This window comes from Leucopleurus acutus, assembly GCF_964270905.1.
Source record: "Leucopleurus acutus genome assembly, chromosome: 12".
Classification (NCBI taxonomy): domain Eukaryota; kingdom Metazoa; phylum Chordata; class Mammalia; order Artiodactyla; family Delphinidae; genus Leucopleurus; species Leucopleurus acutus.
Genome location: NC_139154.1, coordinates 28326945 through 28341962, shown reverse-complemented (window position 1 = coordinate 28341962; position 15018 = coordinate 28326945). Strand labels below are relative to the sequence as shown.

Here is a 15018-nt window from a genome sequence, read left to right as displayed (position 1 = left end):
TGAAATACTTATGTTAATAGTTGTTGCTCCAAAATATATAGCCTTAGACCCAAAATAGTAGGGGAGGCATAAGGGGGGGGCGAGAGAATCAGCACGGAATGCAGGTCAAGGCCCACGGAGCACCTGACACGTGTCCACCATTCGGCCTCTCTCTGTCTCTGTCTCTCTGTGTATGTCTCTCTATCTCTCTGTGTCTCTCTCTGTCTCTCTGTCTCTCTGTCTCTCTCTGTGTTTCTTTCTCTCTATTTGTCTCTGTCTCTCTGTCTCTGTGTCTCTCTCTGTTTGCCTCTGTCTCTCCCGTCAGTCTCCCACTGGCATCCTCGGGGCTGGAATGATCAGGTTTGGAATCCTCGGGGCAGCAGCGTGCAGACACCCAGGGGGCCTGTAGGTTTAGGCTCCTTCCATCAGTCTCTGAGGACGCAGTGTTTGCAGGGAGCTGCGGTGACTCAGGGGCTCGTGCACACAGGCCCCCGTGTGGCCCCATAAAGAAGGCCCACCCCTCCCCCTCCCTGCCATCGGCCTCCCCTCCCCCCGCAGGGTTCACAAGTCATTCAGGTAAGTGGTACTTTGCAACCAAAGTGGTGTCGGGGCGTATTTTTCAGGCTCCAGAGTCTACAATCAAGGGTGGTAGATGTTTCCCTCCCAAACTTCCTCAGATAGGTGTTCATTTAATCTGTGGCTGTCAATCTGAAAGAAAACAGCTATTTTTCTTGAGTGTGTGGGCTAGAGGCATAACTTTTCCATAATAATAAGGTGATTGATGTTTAATAGAGATGTCTACAAATACAAAATTGCATCCGAATACTAAGTTATGGTAATATCAGCTTTTCACAATGGGAGCGTTTAGTAGATATGATTATAGAACCCAGCTAGTTTGGGGGTGTTCACCTACGGCCCATCTCATTTTTATTGCTTAATTGATTTCATGGTTACCTAAGGGTTTTTTTGTTGTTTTTTTTTGCGATACGCGGGCCTCTCACTGCTGTGGCCTCTCCCGTTGCGGAGCACAGGCTCCGGACGCGCAGGCTCAGTGGCCATGGCTCACAGGCCCAGCTGCTCCGCGGCATGTGGGATCTTCCCGGACCGGAGCACGAACCCGTGTCCCCTGCATCGGCAGGCAGACTCTCAACCACTGCGCCACCAGGGAAGCCCTACCTAAGGGTTTTAATTATCGATAGTATCTAAGCTTTTAAGGCCAAGTGATTCTGAAAACATGGGGGATATTTTCTGACACCACCCTCATCTAAAACTCCAGACGCCATTTGCAGTCACTGTAAGTCATCTTCTCCCAGCGCAGGGGAGCAGTGGGGTCTTGAGGACAAGGCAGGTGTAAACAAATCAGTGATTAGTCAAAATAACAGTCCTGAGGATGAATCGCCCCAAGCCAAAGTCGACCCTGAGGACCAGAGGAGGCCCGATGGCAGGTGTCTCGGTGTCTGGGGGGTGCTGGAGCTGGAGGGTGTGAACAGTAAGCATCTGCTCTCTCACAGCTGGGGGTCTAGACGTGAGACCCAGGTGTGGGCAGGGCTGGCTCCTCTGAGGCTGCGAGGTCCCCTGCTCCCTCCTGCTGCTCCGCTGACGGGCCTGGGTGAGGCTTGGCTCTAGGTGCGTCACGCAGGTGTCTGTCTCCACGCTCGCTGGCCTTTCCCCGTGCACCTGTGTCCCAACTCCCCTTCTATAAGGACACCAGGCCTGTAGGGTTCGGACCCACCTGCTCCAGCACGATCTCATCTTAACCAATTTCATCTGCAATGACCCTGTTTCCAGATAAGGTCACATTCCAAGATAGTAGAGGTTAGGACTTGAACACATGAGTTTTGGGGACACCGTCAGCCCATAATGAGTACTCGCCATGGAAAGGAAGACTAAGACAGCAACTAAAATTCCTCAGTGTATCTGACACGTGACTTGTGGCTGTTCTACAAGCTTGTGATTTGGAGAAATAATTTCTCCGTGGCATCTGAACTATGAAAGATATTAGCGCAGTTAGAAGCTGTGAGTCCATTAGCAAGTGTGTCACCTAAATGTCATTCACCTGGAGATCACAGCCTGTGTCATCTGAAGTCTGGGTGGCAGAGAGCATCCTGGAGTGGGAAAGAAACGGACCTGGATTTACTACTGCATCTTGGCAGGGGGCAGAGTAGGACCGGGGGTCACAGACACAGAGGTCCCCCTTCCAGGTCCTCGGAATAAACGAAAAGGCCGTGACCCTCAATTACTGATGAGACTCAATTATTGACCACAAGGCGTGAGGTCAGTCCTGAGACCTGATCGCTGAGGTCCAGGGTTCTATTAGAAACCCATTCCGGTAAGATGAGCAACTCCATGGGGGGAAGTTCCCTTTGGGGTCCAGCAGCTGGGGGTTCTGAACGTGCCAAGGAGTCTCTAGAAACTCTAGACAGGGGGTGTGAAGCGTTGAGCTCACCAGGAAGATGGGACGTGAACCAAAGGCCACCCGGGAGGAGAGGGTCAGGGTGACGCGAGGATGGGTGCGGGGCCGGCGCTGCGCCTGAGTCACAGAACCAGGGATTCTGCAGCTGGGCGGAGGGGAAGCGGCCCGAGGGTGTCCGGAAGGTCAGCCCAGCTCAGAGGCCAGAGACGACGGGGCCTGGGTCTGCTGCTGGCCCACAGTGGCTTCCACGTGGTCTCTATTAACTGCACACATTTGAACACCGAGCGGTGCCGGGTCTGATTCCTCAGACCTGGCAGATGAGAAGCAGCAGCGAAGGGTGAGGACGGAGCCCTGGCTCGGCTCTCACCCCCAGAAACATGCAGATCCGGCCGCCAAAGTCAACGGCTGTGCCGTTTTTAACATAAAAGTTCACCTTTCACTTTCCCAGTTTCCCCAGAGTTTGCTCTTGAGGGAGGGGAGAGAAATGAAGAGTAAGGTTTTTATCCAGGGATGACCTTTTTTCTCTGAGAAACCTTTGTAAGAACCTTTATTCCTAACGAAAGAGACTTTCAATACAATCATTTAATGTGACCAAGAATCCAATATCCCCGAATCTCTACCCACAGATGTTCAATACCCTCTAATGTGTACGAACGGTCACCCCACTTTCATTATCTGGAGCAGAATGAAAGAGCCAGAAAGGCTAACACTGAACAAAGTAGCTCTGGAGACAGGTGGGTTTGGACGCCGGTGCTCTCTACTGGTTCCAGAAAAATAAAGAAGCAGCATCTCCAGCCGGGCCCATAGGAGCGGAAGCTGCTGAAAAGCGGGGACTTACCACCTGCAAACCACCATCCAGGTGAGGCCTGCCAGGCCACAGATGAGCACGGCACCCAGCACGATGGAGACCATGGACGCCCGCGGGAGCCTCCCGGAGTCTGGAGCAAGGACAGAGCCAGCCGGTGAGCCTGCCCGGCTGAGGGCAGCGGCCAGTGCACCCTCCCAAACCCCAGCCCCACCCCCAGCCGCAGCCCGAGCATCCCCGACCCTGGAAACCAAGTTCCTCTGGGTAATTTTCCTTCCACGGACCTCCTTGCTCTGCCCCGTGGGCTGTCCATCCCCTGCTGTCTTTGCTGTACTTGGAGTTGAGCTCTGCTCTTACTGAGCTCTCCTTTTCCTACTGCAGGAGCTTTAATAAAATGTCTTGCCATTGTAACAGGTCCCAGTGCATAATTTTTCTTATGACCGCTTATGAAATAGATTTCTTAGTATTCTTTTCTTATAATTTTTCTTACAGGAGCTGGAAGCCAAGTTATGATTCCTAGATTTGCAGCTGAGTGGCTGTGTGACCCTGAGCAAGCCACTTACCCTCTCTGTTCTGCACATGGGGATCAAACTTCGTGCTTCCCTCCCGGAGATAATTCACGGAGGGGTGAAACTAGCTGAGGGTCTGGAGCCAGCCCGCCCCGCCCAGGGTTTCACAGTGGTCCTGTGTCTCAGACACGATCTAGCCTCAAGTACGAACCGGCTGGCTCCCTGCTCTCACCCAGCATCAGAGGCCGTGGCAGCACGGACACACATGGCCGGAGGGTGACCCTTCGGTCATCCCTGCCTGTATGTCGACACCCCCTCCCAGCCTGGATGCCCGAGGGCCGTGGTCTCACCCACGCAGGTCCTGCCGTCCTCGCCAAGCACGTAGGGGTCGGTGCACTCGCACTGGAAGCCGCCCTTGGTGTTCTTGCACCGGGCGGACGCGTGGCACGGGGGTTCCATCACGTCTTCACACTCGTTGATGTCTGCACACACGATGAGAGGTCAGGGACAGCCTCCTGCTTCCCTTCCCCACGAGGCCGGTCCCTCCCCAGCTCTGTCCCGTGTCCAGGAGGCAGAGGGACATCACCCCATGTTGGGGCCGCGTCTCCCCTGGATCCCCGCACCTTTGAAAAGAGAACGTCCCCTGATGTCCCGCGGGCATTTCCCTCCCGCCCCACTTCTGCTCACAGCGGCCCTTCGGCCGCTCAGGAGACAGCCCGGCCCGTGGCCACCCTCTGCCCCGCTGGCCTGACTGCTTCTCCTGGCCCATCCCCAGTGGCCGCCTTGGGCCCGCAATCCCTCTGGTGCCGGTGCCGATCCAGACTCAGTTCTGTTCGTTCAAATTCTGCCAGGTGCTGCGAGGGCCCGAGGGTGAGGCAGGTCCCTGGAGGTTCAGGCCACACAGGCCGGCAGCCTCGCTCAGACGCGGGCACGTGGCCCCCCTGGAGGCCGCTGGTGCTTTCCACACTGAGGAGGACTCCACCCCGGGCGGGACTCGAGAGTGGGTGGGAAGGAGGCGGGTGAGGGCCGGTGGGAGCGAGTCCGCCCACCCCGAGCGGACAGCTTCCAGCCACACAGCCGGCTCTGGGCCTGGGCCTCCACCCACCGTTGGAAGAACACCGGCCGTGCCGCCGGGAGCCGGGACCTGACACCCAGGTCCGCAGAGCAGGTGGGTGTGGTGAGTCCCCCCAGACAAGGAGCATATGCGGCCCCCGCGGTCTCCTTCTGTCGGAACCCATAACCACGACCGGACCCCAGGTTCCTGTTTCCAAATAACACGCTATCTTTTCTGGCCAATTTCAGGAAGGAAGCAGCAGAATGTCAAAAGAAGAAATATGTCCTGAATACATGCTGTCCAACCACATCACATTAGCAAACGTCACGCGCGTGTGTCCTCGCAGGTGGCCCTTGTTCTGAGGGAATGAAGTGAACGTGGGCTCAGCCTCTGCCGCTGGCCGAGTCCCTCACTCCATCCTGGACACTGGACTGCAGAGAGGGTGCGTAAAACAAAGCAGGCTCCTCCTCTCCTGGCTCTGGAGGCCTGAAGTGCAGACGCGGCCCCGAGCACACTCGGAGGGAAGCATCGCTCCCGGCCTCTCCCGGCTCCCGGGGCTGCTGGCCGTCTTGGCTTCCTCAGCCTGGCTGCCTCTCTCCCATCCTCCGTCCTCACGGGGCCGTCTTCCCTCTGTGCCTGTCCTCCTCCTAGAGGGACACCAGTCCTCCTGGACCAGGGCCCACCCTGATGGCCTCATTGGAATTGGACTGCACCTGCAAAGACCCTACTCCTAATAAGGCCACATCTGAGGTCCTGAGGTCTAGGACTTCAACATACCTCTGGGGGGACAGAATTCAACCCCTTTCACTCCACGGTCAGGTTCTTCCCATCAGAAGCCAGAGCGGGGACTGTAGGGTCTGGTCTCCTGGTCCGGGGAGTCCACCCAGAACGTGTGGCAGCCCCACACGGGTGGTGAGGGCCGTCTCAAGCCTGTGTGCCCCCAGACCCCCACGTCAGTCTGCACCGTGGCCATGGCTGCTGCTACCGGGACAAGTTACCTCCCAAGGAGAGCTGAAGACCACACCCCCGGGCCCAGCTACAAACACCTGCACGGTGTTCCATTTCCCTAAGCACACGTGTGCCGACAGCGAGCCTCGCGCTCCCTGTAGGTGCAGGAACATGTATTTGTGCTCACTTATTACAGAGCCTCTCGGCAGCAACCGGAGCGAAAAGCCACGGACACATTGCTTTTTATCCTTCTGGACTCACGGCTTCAAAGCCCTCGAAAGAGACTCATTACACTCATTTGCTAATTATGTTTTTTAATGTGATGATTTTGGGGGCTAAGCAGGATTTGAGCAGAGAAGAGAGAACGAGTCTCCTCAGAGTTTGTGGATTGGATGTTCAGTTAAACGCTGTTGCTGCCCTTTCTGCAGCCATGGACGTGCAGGTAAGCGATTGCGCTGAGGACGGGCTGCAGCCCTTCCGTCTCATCAATTCACAGCGGCAGTGAAGTTCCCTCCCTGCTGCGTCCAGAGCCATTTTTTCTCGCAATTCTTGGCTTAGAAACTTCTAGTAGAGCATAGATGAGGCGAGAAGTATCTGTGTAAAGGAGCGAGCCCTCGTCCTGCTTCCTGTCATACACTTACGCTAAAGATATTCTGCCCTAATTATCGATGTGTCCACACAAAAACACAGGATTCTATAAACAGAGTCAGCACGCTCCTCCCTGGTCCTATCTCGCTGTGCCCACGTGACCGAGCTTAAGGAGCTCCTGTCTCCATGGGACGCTTATCAATGTCGAAATAAATAGGACCCACTGCTTGTTGGAAAGTGGGTTCTCGCTACCCACACAGCTCTGTAAGTCGCCGTTTTACTTAGTGATGTGCTGACACGTGCCTTGCACATGCTTTCAGGGCGCAGTTAGCTGTTAGTATGAAAAATTACGTTAGAAAAAGACAGGAGGTGGGGGAGCTGACTGGGAGGTGGGAGGACGTTGGGAGTAGAAGAGCGATGCTGGCGTCATTCGGACCATCGCTAGGGTGCAGAAGGCCTCCCTCGGGGAGAGTCTGAGCTGGGCGTCGGAGCGTAACCAGGGGCAGCAGGTGAGCCCGTGGCACTGACCCTCCTTTACTCTCTGGTTCTAAGCTTTTCTCCTTTATTATTTGTACCTTGTAGACCCCTAGGAATAGAGCTTTGGGGTCATAAATAGCTAAAACAAGTAGCCAGCATGATGCAGCATAAAAGGTCCAGGGGTTTTTTCAGTAAAGACGGAAGGCACACATGTGACGTTTACACCTGGAGCACGCGGGGCTCTCACCCACCCCCACCGCCCGCCCCGGGCTCGTGTCCTTGCCCTGCCGACACCAGGACCACAGCCCTGGGTAACAGGGATGTTTTAATTCTGCACCAGCGCTAAGTGGAAACAGCACTAAAAGCTTCCAGATTTTTCCTACTTTCACTCCTGCGGGACCGTCTACAGAACATAAGAATAGGCAGCAATAAAAGAGGCGGCTGACGGACAGAAGAGGCGCGTCCGGACGCCACCGCGGTCCAGGACGGTCGGGCTCCTGTCACGGGAGGCTCCTGGAACGTGACTCTCTGCGCGGCCTGGCCCGGCCCCCTCTCCTTCAAGTCCACCGTCGTTCACGCCCAAACCCCAAGGAGATGTGGGAGGTGCCGGCTCGGCTGCAGCGCGCGTCCTCCTGGTGCAGACCTGGGTGCGTGAAGGCTGCCCTACCGTCTAGCCAGGGCTCTCGGCCCAGCGTGCTGGCTTTGGCCGTAGATTCCCTCAAACCCTCACTTTCCCGATGAGCTCCCCGTGCCACCCGCCCTCCTCCAAGTGGTGGCCTGGACGTCGCCCTGGAGCCCCTCCTTCTTTGCCTCCTTGTCCTTCCCCCTCACCTGGAGGGAGCGGCCGGGACCTTCCTGAACTGGTGCCCCGGGCTGAGTCCTGAGGGTCCTGGGGCTCCGCCTCTCCTGGGCTTTTCCTGTACTCTTCCGAGTCTAGAGGCAGGTGTGGCCTCTGTAACTTTCCAGGACCCATTTTGGAGTCCCCAGAATTGAAGTGAAAACTTTGTTACTGTGGTGAAACATACACAACATGAAATGTACCATCTTAATTATTTGTCAGTGTGCCTTTTGGTCGCATTAAGTACGATCACGTGGTCGTCAGCTATGACCGCCCTCCATCTCTGGAATTGTTTCATCTTCCCAAATCGAAACTGTAGAACTGAACAAGTTGGGCCTTGTTTTCATTTCTTGTAAACCAGCCCGATTCTTGCATGAGTCCGTCTCCTGCTCCTCTAGGGTCTTCCTCGTGCAGCTTAGAGGGAAACGTGAGGGAGCTTCTCCCAGGGGACGAGGGAGGCTTCCTGCTTCTGCTTGCCTGGTCCCGGTTCCGGGTCCTCCCAGGTGTAGGCAGACTGGGTTCCAGAGCAGGGAGGAGGGTGAGGTCTCCCTGGAAACGGGCCACCACAGGTTGGGGGCCTGCTCTACTGACGCCTCCTGTGGAAACACTCGTGTTTCATTGGAGCACTGGCTTTGTGAGCCCCTTCCTACAGGCCTCCCTGAAGCTCTAGCCTCTTCCTCCCCCTGTCCTTCCCGGGTCACCCCGCGGGCGTGTCGTGAGGCGACCGTCTGGGTGCTTCATTTTCTAGAAAGACATCGACTTAGGAACATGGGCCACATGGAGGGGATAATTTATCTCCACGCAGAGAGTCCCTGGAAGATGATTATACTCGGAGACACCTTTGGTTGAATGACATTTATGTATGTTTTCATTTGGGGTTTCCTTCCAGTTTTTCTTTAAATTGAAGGAGAGCTGCTATACGGTATTACATAAGTTACAGGTGTGCAGTATAGTGATTCACAATTTTTAAGGTTATTTATTTTTCAAGGACATTTATTCTTAACTTGTATTTGAAAAATGCAGACTCCAGGGTCAAGTCGCAAAAAGACACCTGCTAACGACTGACCTTTACAGACCGGGGGCCGGGAATCCCATCCTCGGCCGGTGCAGGCGACTTCCTCCGGCCCGTGGAGCTGGAATCCATGGCGACAGGAAAACACCAGCACACGCCTTCCGGACTCCTCACACAGCAGGAAGTCTCCGTCCTCCACTTTGTCCGGGAAGCCACAGGCATCCTCTGGGCCAGGTTGACAGGTACATACAGTCAGTGCCGGACCCCTTTCTTTGCCCTCCTCTGGGGCTGCATCCCCCGATTGGCCTCCCAAGGGGCTCACGTCAGCAATGTCCTTCCCTCCAGTGGGACACAGCACGGGCCCCTCTCAGCACTGACCCCCTGCGGCAAAGTCACGCCTCTAACCCTTCCCCATGTTTCAGCCGTGACCAGGCTTCCCCACCCACCACGACGAGACCGCTTTAATTGAGGGCGGCCACGGTCCTCGCTGCACAAGGCAGGCTGGATCTCAGCCCCTCTCCTCTTCTGACCCCAGGGGAGCTCACCGTCGGCCGACCCTCCCGAGGCTGGGACCCGAGACACAGTTGCTCTGCTGGCAGGTGCAGGCCAGTGTGGTCCCCAGGAGGGGCTGAGGGGGGCTTCGCCTCAGACCTGCGCCTTCCCCGCCGAGGAGGTCGCGCCCGGGACCCAGCAGGACGGGAGGCTCTTTCCTCCCCCCGAGGGGATTTGAAGCCGCTTCTCTCAGAAGCTGTGACCCCCGGGAGACCCTGTCCTTGACCCTGTAGGAGAGACGCTCCCGGTTCGCGGCTACCTGGAGGCGGGGCCTCCCTCCACGCGCCCAGGTTCATCCCCGGGATGCTGTCGCACGACTCGAACTCCTGGGGCCACGTCCCGACCCGGAAGGCATCGCGTGGCACGCGGGAGAGGCCGGTGTTGTCGCAGATGACGCGGGACAGAGAGTGCCGGCCCAGCTCCTGCCTCTGGGCTTCCGTGAACACCGCCTGGTTCTCCCACCAGAACCTCCAGGAGGACAGACGTGAGGACACGTGAGAGCCCAGTCCCTGCCACGCCGACCACTCCTGCCCACCCTCTGTGCCCACGCCATGCGGCACCGGAGGCCGGGCGCGGCCAGGGAAGGAGAGCGGCCCGGATGGCGCCGGGAGGACCGTTCTTTCCATTTCGGGACCCAGTTAACCCGCTCGGCCGCACTGATTTTCCCTGGGTGCAGAGCTGCCTCTACGACAAGAGTGACGAGGACAGAGCCCAGCCTTCAGGAGGGCTCTGCGCCTGCCCTGCAGGACGTGCCCTGAGGCCCCCTCCCCGCAGGCTCTCCTCTGGCCCCGTCGCCAGGGGAATTCAGCTTCTGGGAAACTGTCTCACTGTCCTCCCAAGAGGCTGCATCGCTGGCAAAGCCCACAGCTGCTGACCCGAAGGCCACAGCGCGCTCCTCTCACCACATAAAGCCCCGCTTCCGGCGCGGGAACGCCGTCGGCACCGAACAGCCCCTGCGGCCCCGCCTATCCCGGGCACCTACCGGTCCCCGTCCCTCAGGTTCCTCATTTGCTTTCCGATGATGCAGGCAAACAGCGGGCCGGTCCGCGCCCCGGGGAGGACTCTCTCGGCTAAGCCCCCGAGCCACACGTCCACGTTAGCCGGGTGCCCGTACAGGTCCAGGATCTTGTCGGCCACGCTCCCGTGGCTGGTGGCGGCTCTCAGGTCGGCCCGGGTCTCCAGCCTGGACAAGCCGCAGAATTCCCGCCACTCATTGTAACCTGTGCGGGGAGAGGGCCGAGGCCGCCCTACTCGGGATCTGGACGTTCCCCACCCGCCCCGCCAGCTGTGGGCCATCGACACCTGGGGCTCTGACCACAGGGTCCCCGCCTCAAATCCACCTTGCCGCCCCACGGCCTGCAGACCTCCCTGTCGGAATATTCCAGCACGGGCGGCAGGGCCTTGTGGAGAGTTTGCTCACAAACCAGCCAGGCAGCATGCGTGGGGACCAGGCTGAACCCTGCACACCCGAGTGGGGCACACTTCTACCCACTTCCCGTCTCTGCTGAGCGGTGAGGCCAGCGCTCACCTGCCGCATCCACGTTCCCACAGGAGCGGCCGGAGCACAGGCGCCAGCACCCCTCCTTCCACACAGGCACACACACGCACAGGCACACACACAGGCACAGCCACACACTCGCACACACACAGGCACACACACGCACAGCCACACACACACACACAGACACACACTCGCACACACACAGGCACACAGACACACACACGCACAGACACAGGCACACACACGCACAGCCACACACACACAGACACAGGCACACACACGCACAGACACACACACACACAGACACAGGCACACACACGCACAGACACAGGCACACACACGCACAGCCACACACATGCACAGCCACACACTCGCACACACACAGGCACACACACAGGCACACAGACACACACACGCACAGACACAGGCACACACACGCACAGACACAGGCACACACACGCACAGCCACACACACACACAGACACAGGCACACAGACACACACATGCACAGCCACACACACACACAGACACACAAACATGCAGATGCACAGACATACAGACGCACACACAGACACACAGACATACAGACATACAGACACGCACAGACACGCACAGACACACAGACATAGACACGCATGCACACACAGACATACACACAGACAGACATAGACACACATGCACACACACAGACATACACACAGACACGCACACACAGACATACAGACACGCACATACAGACCACACACACACACACACACACACACACAGGCAGAGCCACGGAAAGGACCACGTCTGTGTGACTCTGGGCTGCAGCTCCCTCCTGGTCTCCGGCTTGCTGGACCGCTGGTCCCCCATCCTCTCCCTCCGCGTCCCACTGCTCTCGGGGCCCGCCTCCTCCAGACCTCCAACCCTCCTCATGGCGCGTGAACCCTCGCCTTACACGCCATCTGGGTCTGACCAGAAGCTCGCCAAGGCTCCCCGTCATTTCCTCTCTGGTTATGTGCTCTGCCGCCCGCGGCCCTTTTGGCAAGACTGGGTCTCGTTTTATGCCCGGGGCCTCAGACACAGCAGACCCCCGACGGAAGTACCGCATGAACGCATGGACACAAGGAAACGCATTGCGCCCGGGCCAGCTCCCCACAGGGCGCTGAGGCAGCGGGACACAGAAATCAGGGGGTGGGGGCTTGCGCTCAGACTAAACGGAACTAGAGGAGAGGATCCCTTATTTCCAGTTAGAATGCGAGGGTACAGAGGCTTTCAAAGCCGTTTCTCAGGCGTTGGCAGTAGGTCCGAGATACATTAGAACAGCAGCTCATCTGGCAGCTCCCGCAGGAAAGGAACCGGGAGGGCCCACCTGGCAGGCCGTGGTCCCGGCCCCTCTGCAGGTTGATGGATGCCAGGTCCAGGGTCCCCGAGTCCGACAGCACAAAGAGCCTCTCTGTCAGCTCCTCGTTCATCAGCTGGTCTTGCACCTGTAGCTTGGCTGGTGTCGCCAGCAGGCCCCTCATGATGGGGTCCACACCACCTGGAAACAGCACAGAGGAGGGATGCACTTTCTCAGGTGAGTCTCGGGGAAACAGAACAGATCGTAAACTATGCTGGTTCTGAACAAAAGCCTCCCATAATCTCAGGAATTCACCTCCAGGGCTTCCCAAGTTTCCTGGGCCCTTAGGGTGCTGCCTCGTGGTGGATTCGCCCCGTCAGAGCCCCAACGGGCCGGACCGTTACGTGTGTCTGAAGGAAACCAGGATGGAGCCTCAGGGGCGGAGGTTTTGTGCTTGTTTTTCAGCAGCAGAAACGTCACAGTTGAAGGAGGTGTTTGCTGGGTCTAAAGCCTAGACCAGTGAACAAGCCCCAGCCTGGCTGAGGGAGCCCGGGGCCGTCCCTGGGAGTTCTGGAGACTCAGAAACCCCAGGGAAAGCGTCTGATGAACAGGATCACTTTTCAAACCTCTGTGGATGCATTTAGATTCTCCATGCCCGCTGCTGATCCGAGCACCTCCGGCCAGCGGGCAGGTGACCGCACACCTGGCTCCCCCTCCCAAGCGTGGCCCAGGGATGCGCACCTTCCTCAAGGAGCCGCCAGGGCCGGAAGAAGGCATCCCGCAGCGGCAGGAGCCCCAGGCGCTCCTGGAAGCGGGCGTCCAGCCGCCGCACCAGCGGGTGCACTGTGGCATGTCCAAAGCGGAAGGCGGCCGTGGAGAACACGTTGGACACCGTAGGGTCCACGGCGGGGTCGTATCCCCTGTAGGGGCCCACGTGCTGCCCGAAGGCCTCGGGGCCCAGGATTTTGGGGACGTAATCCCGCAGGGTGATGATCTGCGGAGAAAGGAGAGTGGGTGGGAGCCGGGGCAGTGGAGCCCCTGGCTGGATGCGGGCTCACAGTCAGAGCGATGCCGGGTTGGGGGGCTTCTTCCCGCACAGGCCTGGGGGCCGTTGCATCTCCAGAGCTGTCACTGGGGGTCTTGTCACCTGGGGGCACAGGGAAGCAGGGGAACAGGTACAGGAACACCCCCTATTCCAAAGAAAGTCCTGAGCTCTCGGCTTCTACGGGGTTGTACAGGGCACGTCAGATGCCCCCAGACACCCTCCAGGCCAGGCCAGGCCACGGAAAGTGAGGGGGACCCTCAGTGCGTGAAGACGAACCAAGGAGGCTGCTGCCCCCCTGCACTCTTCCAGAAACATGACAAGGTTTCTGTCCAGCAATCAGCCCCCTTCACTCCCACTTCACCCACGAGCCCTCCGTTAACACCAGGACCTAAAGCAAAACTCAGAAATCTAGTCCCTTCGCTGGGTCTGGGCATCAGAGGCTGAAGATTTGGACCAAGGTGAGTTGCAACCCCATTTCCCCCCCTTCTCAGCTACGTGACTCTGGGAGGCTGACCTCTCTGAACCTGTTTCCTCTGCTGGAAAAACCTCTTCCTTTGAGTTTTTGTGAGAATAAACAATACACATGGGTTTATATGTGTTAGATACATGGTATTATCTATAGGCATTCTATAGAGCACATGTATATATTAGATACTGTATGGCTTTATACGTAGCAGACATATGGTATCATATAGAGACAGTATACGGAGAAGATGCATATATTGTATATAGTGTATACATCCATGCATGGATAACCACCTGTCCCCAGGTTTAAAGGACATGATACACAACCTAAAGATCATATACGGTCGGAATGGCTTCCACGAATTAAAATGTAAGCAGGGGCCGAGATCCCTGTGTTATTCCTTTTTTCCCTTCTGAATTGTCTGGTATTTAAGAGAATATTTGGGCCCATAAGCCACATCTAAATGAGGAATATAAACCAGTAGGAAAGATTCTGTCCTAGAGGGAAAGGTCTTACATTTCAGCTTATGAGTGTAGGAAGGGAACGTGTACCATTCTAAGAAACAACATGAAGGTGACAACAGAGCATCTGCGCCCTTGTGGGCCATCCCTTCCAAACGACGGAGTGTGTCTTCTAAGTGCACAAGCCGGTACTTCCCAGGCCAGCGGAGGCCGCGGCCTCCAGGTGAAGGGCCCACGGAGCCCCTCGCACCGCTGCGTGTCGTCCCCGCCGAGACCCGGGCTGACTGGAGCGGGGGCCTGGCACGTGCCCGACTGGCATTCGGGAAGAGTTAGGACGTGATCACACAGAAGCCGCCACCACCTCAGATGCTGCAGCTTTTCCCACCACCGGTCGGGGCTGCAGCTGTGCCTTCTCCCCACCCCGCGAGGGGACACGGCAGTGACTTCCACTCCCACCAGCGCTCGGCTCTGATCCCTTCTGCCCCCAGCAGACGGGAGATCCTCTCTCTTCTCCGCCAGGGACGCGAGACAGCTTCACGCTCAAGTGGAAACTGTTTAGTGGTGGCCCCGCCCCCGCTCCCTAACTCAGGCTCCACTTGTGATCCCGGAGGACGCACAGCCTGCCGTCACAGGCTGGCAAGGCTCCCCTCGCCCCCGAAGCAGCTGCTTCAGAGAGCGGAGGGCGCCCTGCAGTCCACCCCACACATCGTCCCTGCTCGACCTTGGAGCACAGCCCCCATCACCAGTATCTCGCGATCTGAGATCTGATCTGAAATGTAACTGGAGGCGATTTTGCCAGAAAGCCTGGATCTCTCCCCAGGGCGAGGGCTGCAGCACTGCTTCACTCTGATCGGCGGGGCTCTAACCCTCCTTTGGAATTGCCAGGACGATGCTGAAACCCTCGTGGCGGTTCCTCACCCGCCACGTGCGCTGGGACAGTCACGGTCCAGCGAAGCACTCCTCCCTGCCCCTCCCTGCCGCTTCTCAGGGCCACGGCAGTACTTATTATCTCACTATTTGAGAAGCACAGGAGCCCCATGACGCTA

The 15018-nt window shown here is 57.7% G+C and overlaps 1 protein-coding gene across 1 annotated transcript in view; it reads right to left on the bottom strand.

Moving 5' to 3' along the window:
- The window catches only part of TPO (thyroid peroxidase), a gene marked incomplete at both ends in the record, with an annotated part of 45088 nt that overhangs the window by 9463 nt on the left and 20607 nt on the right, over positions 1–15018 (bottom strand). Inside the window, 7 exons of the mRNA XM_082851282.1 lie at positions 3231–3330; positions 4057–4188; positions 8678–8848; positions 9435–9643; positions 10158–10395; positions 12031–12201; positions 12742–12994. Of these exons, the coding sequence (XP_082707408.1) occupies positions 3231–3330; positions 4057–4188; positions 8678–8848; positions 9435–9643; positions 10158–10395; positions 12031–12201; positions 12742–12994 (1274 nt within the window). The remainder of the gene's footprint in view (positions 1–3230; positions 3331–4056; positions 4189–8677; positions 8849–9434; positions 9644–10157; positions 10396–12030; positions 12202–12741; positions 12995–15018) is intronic.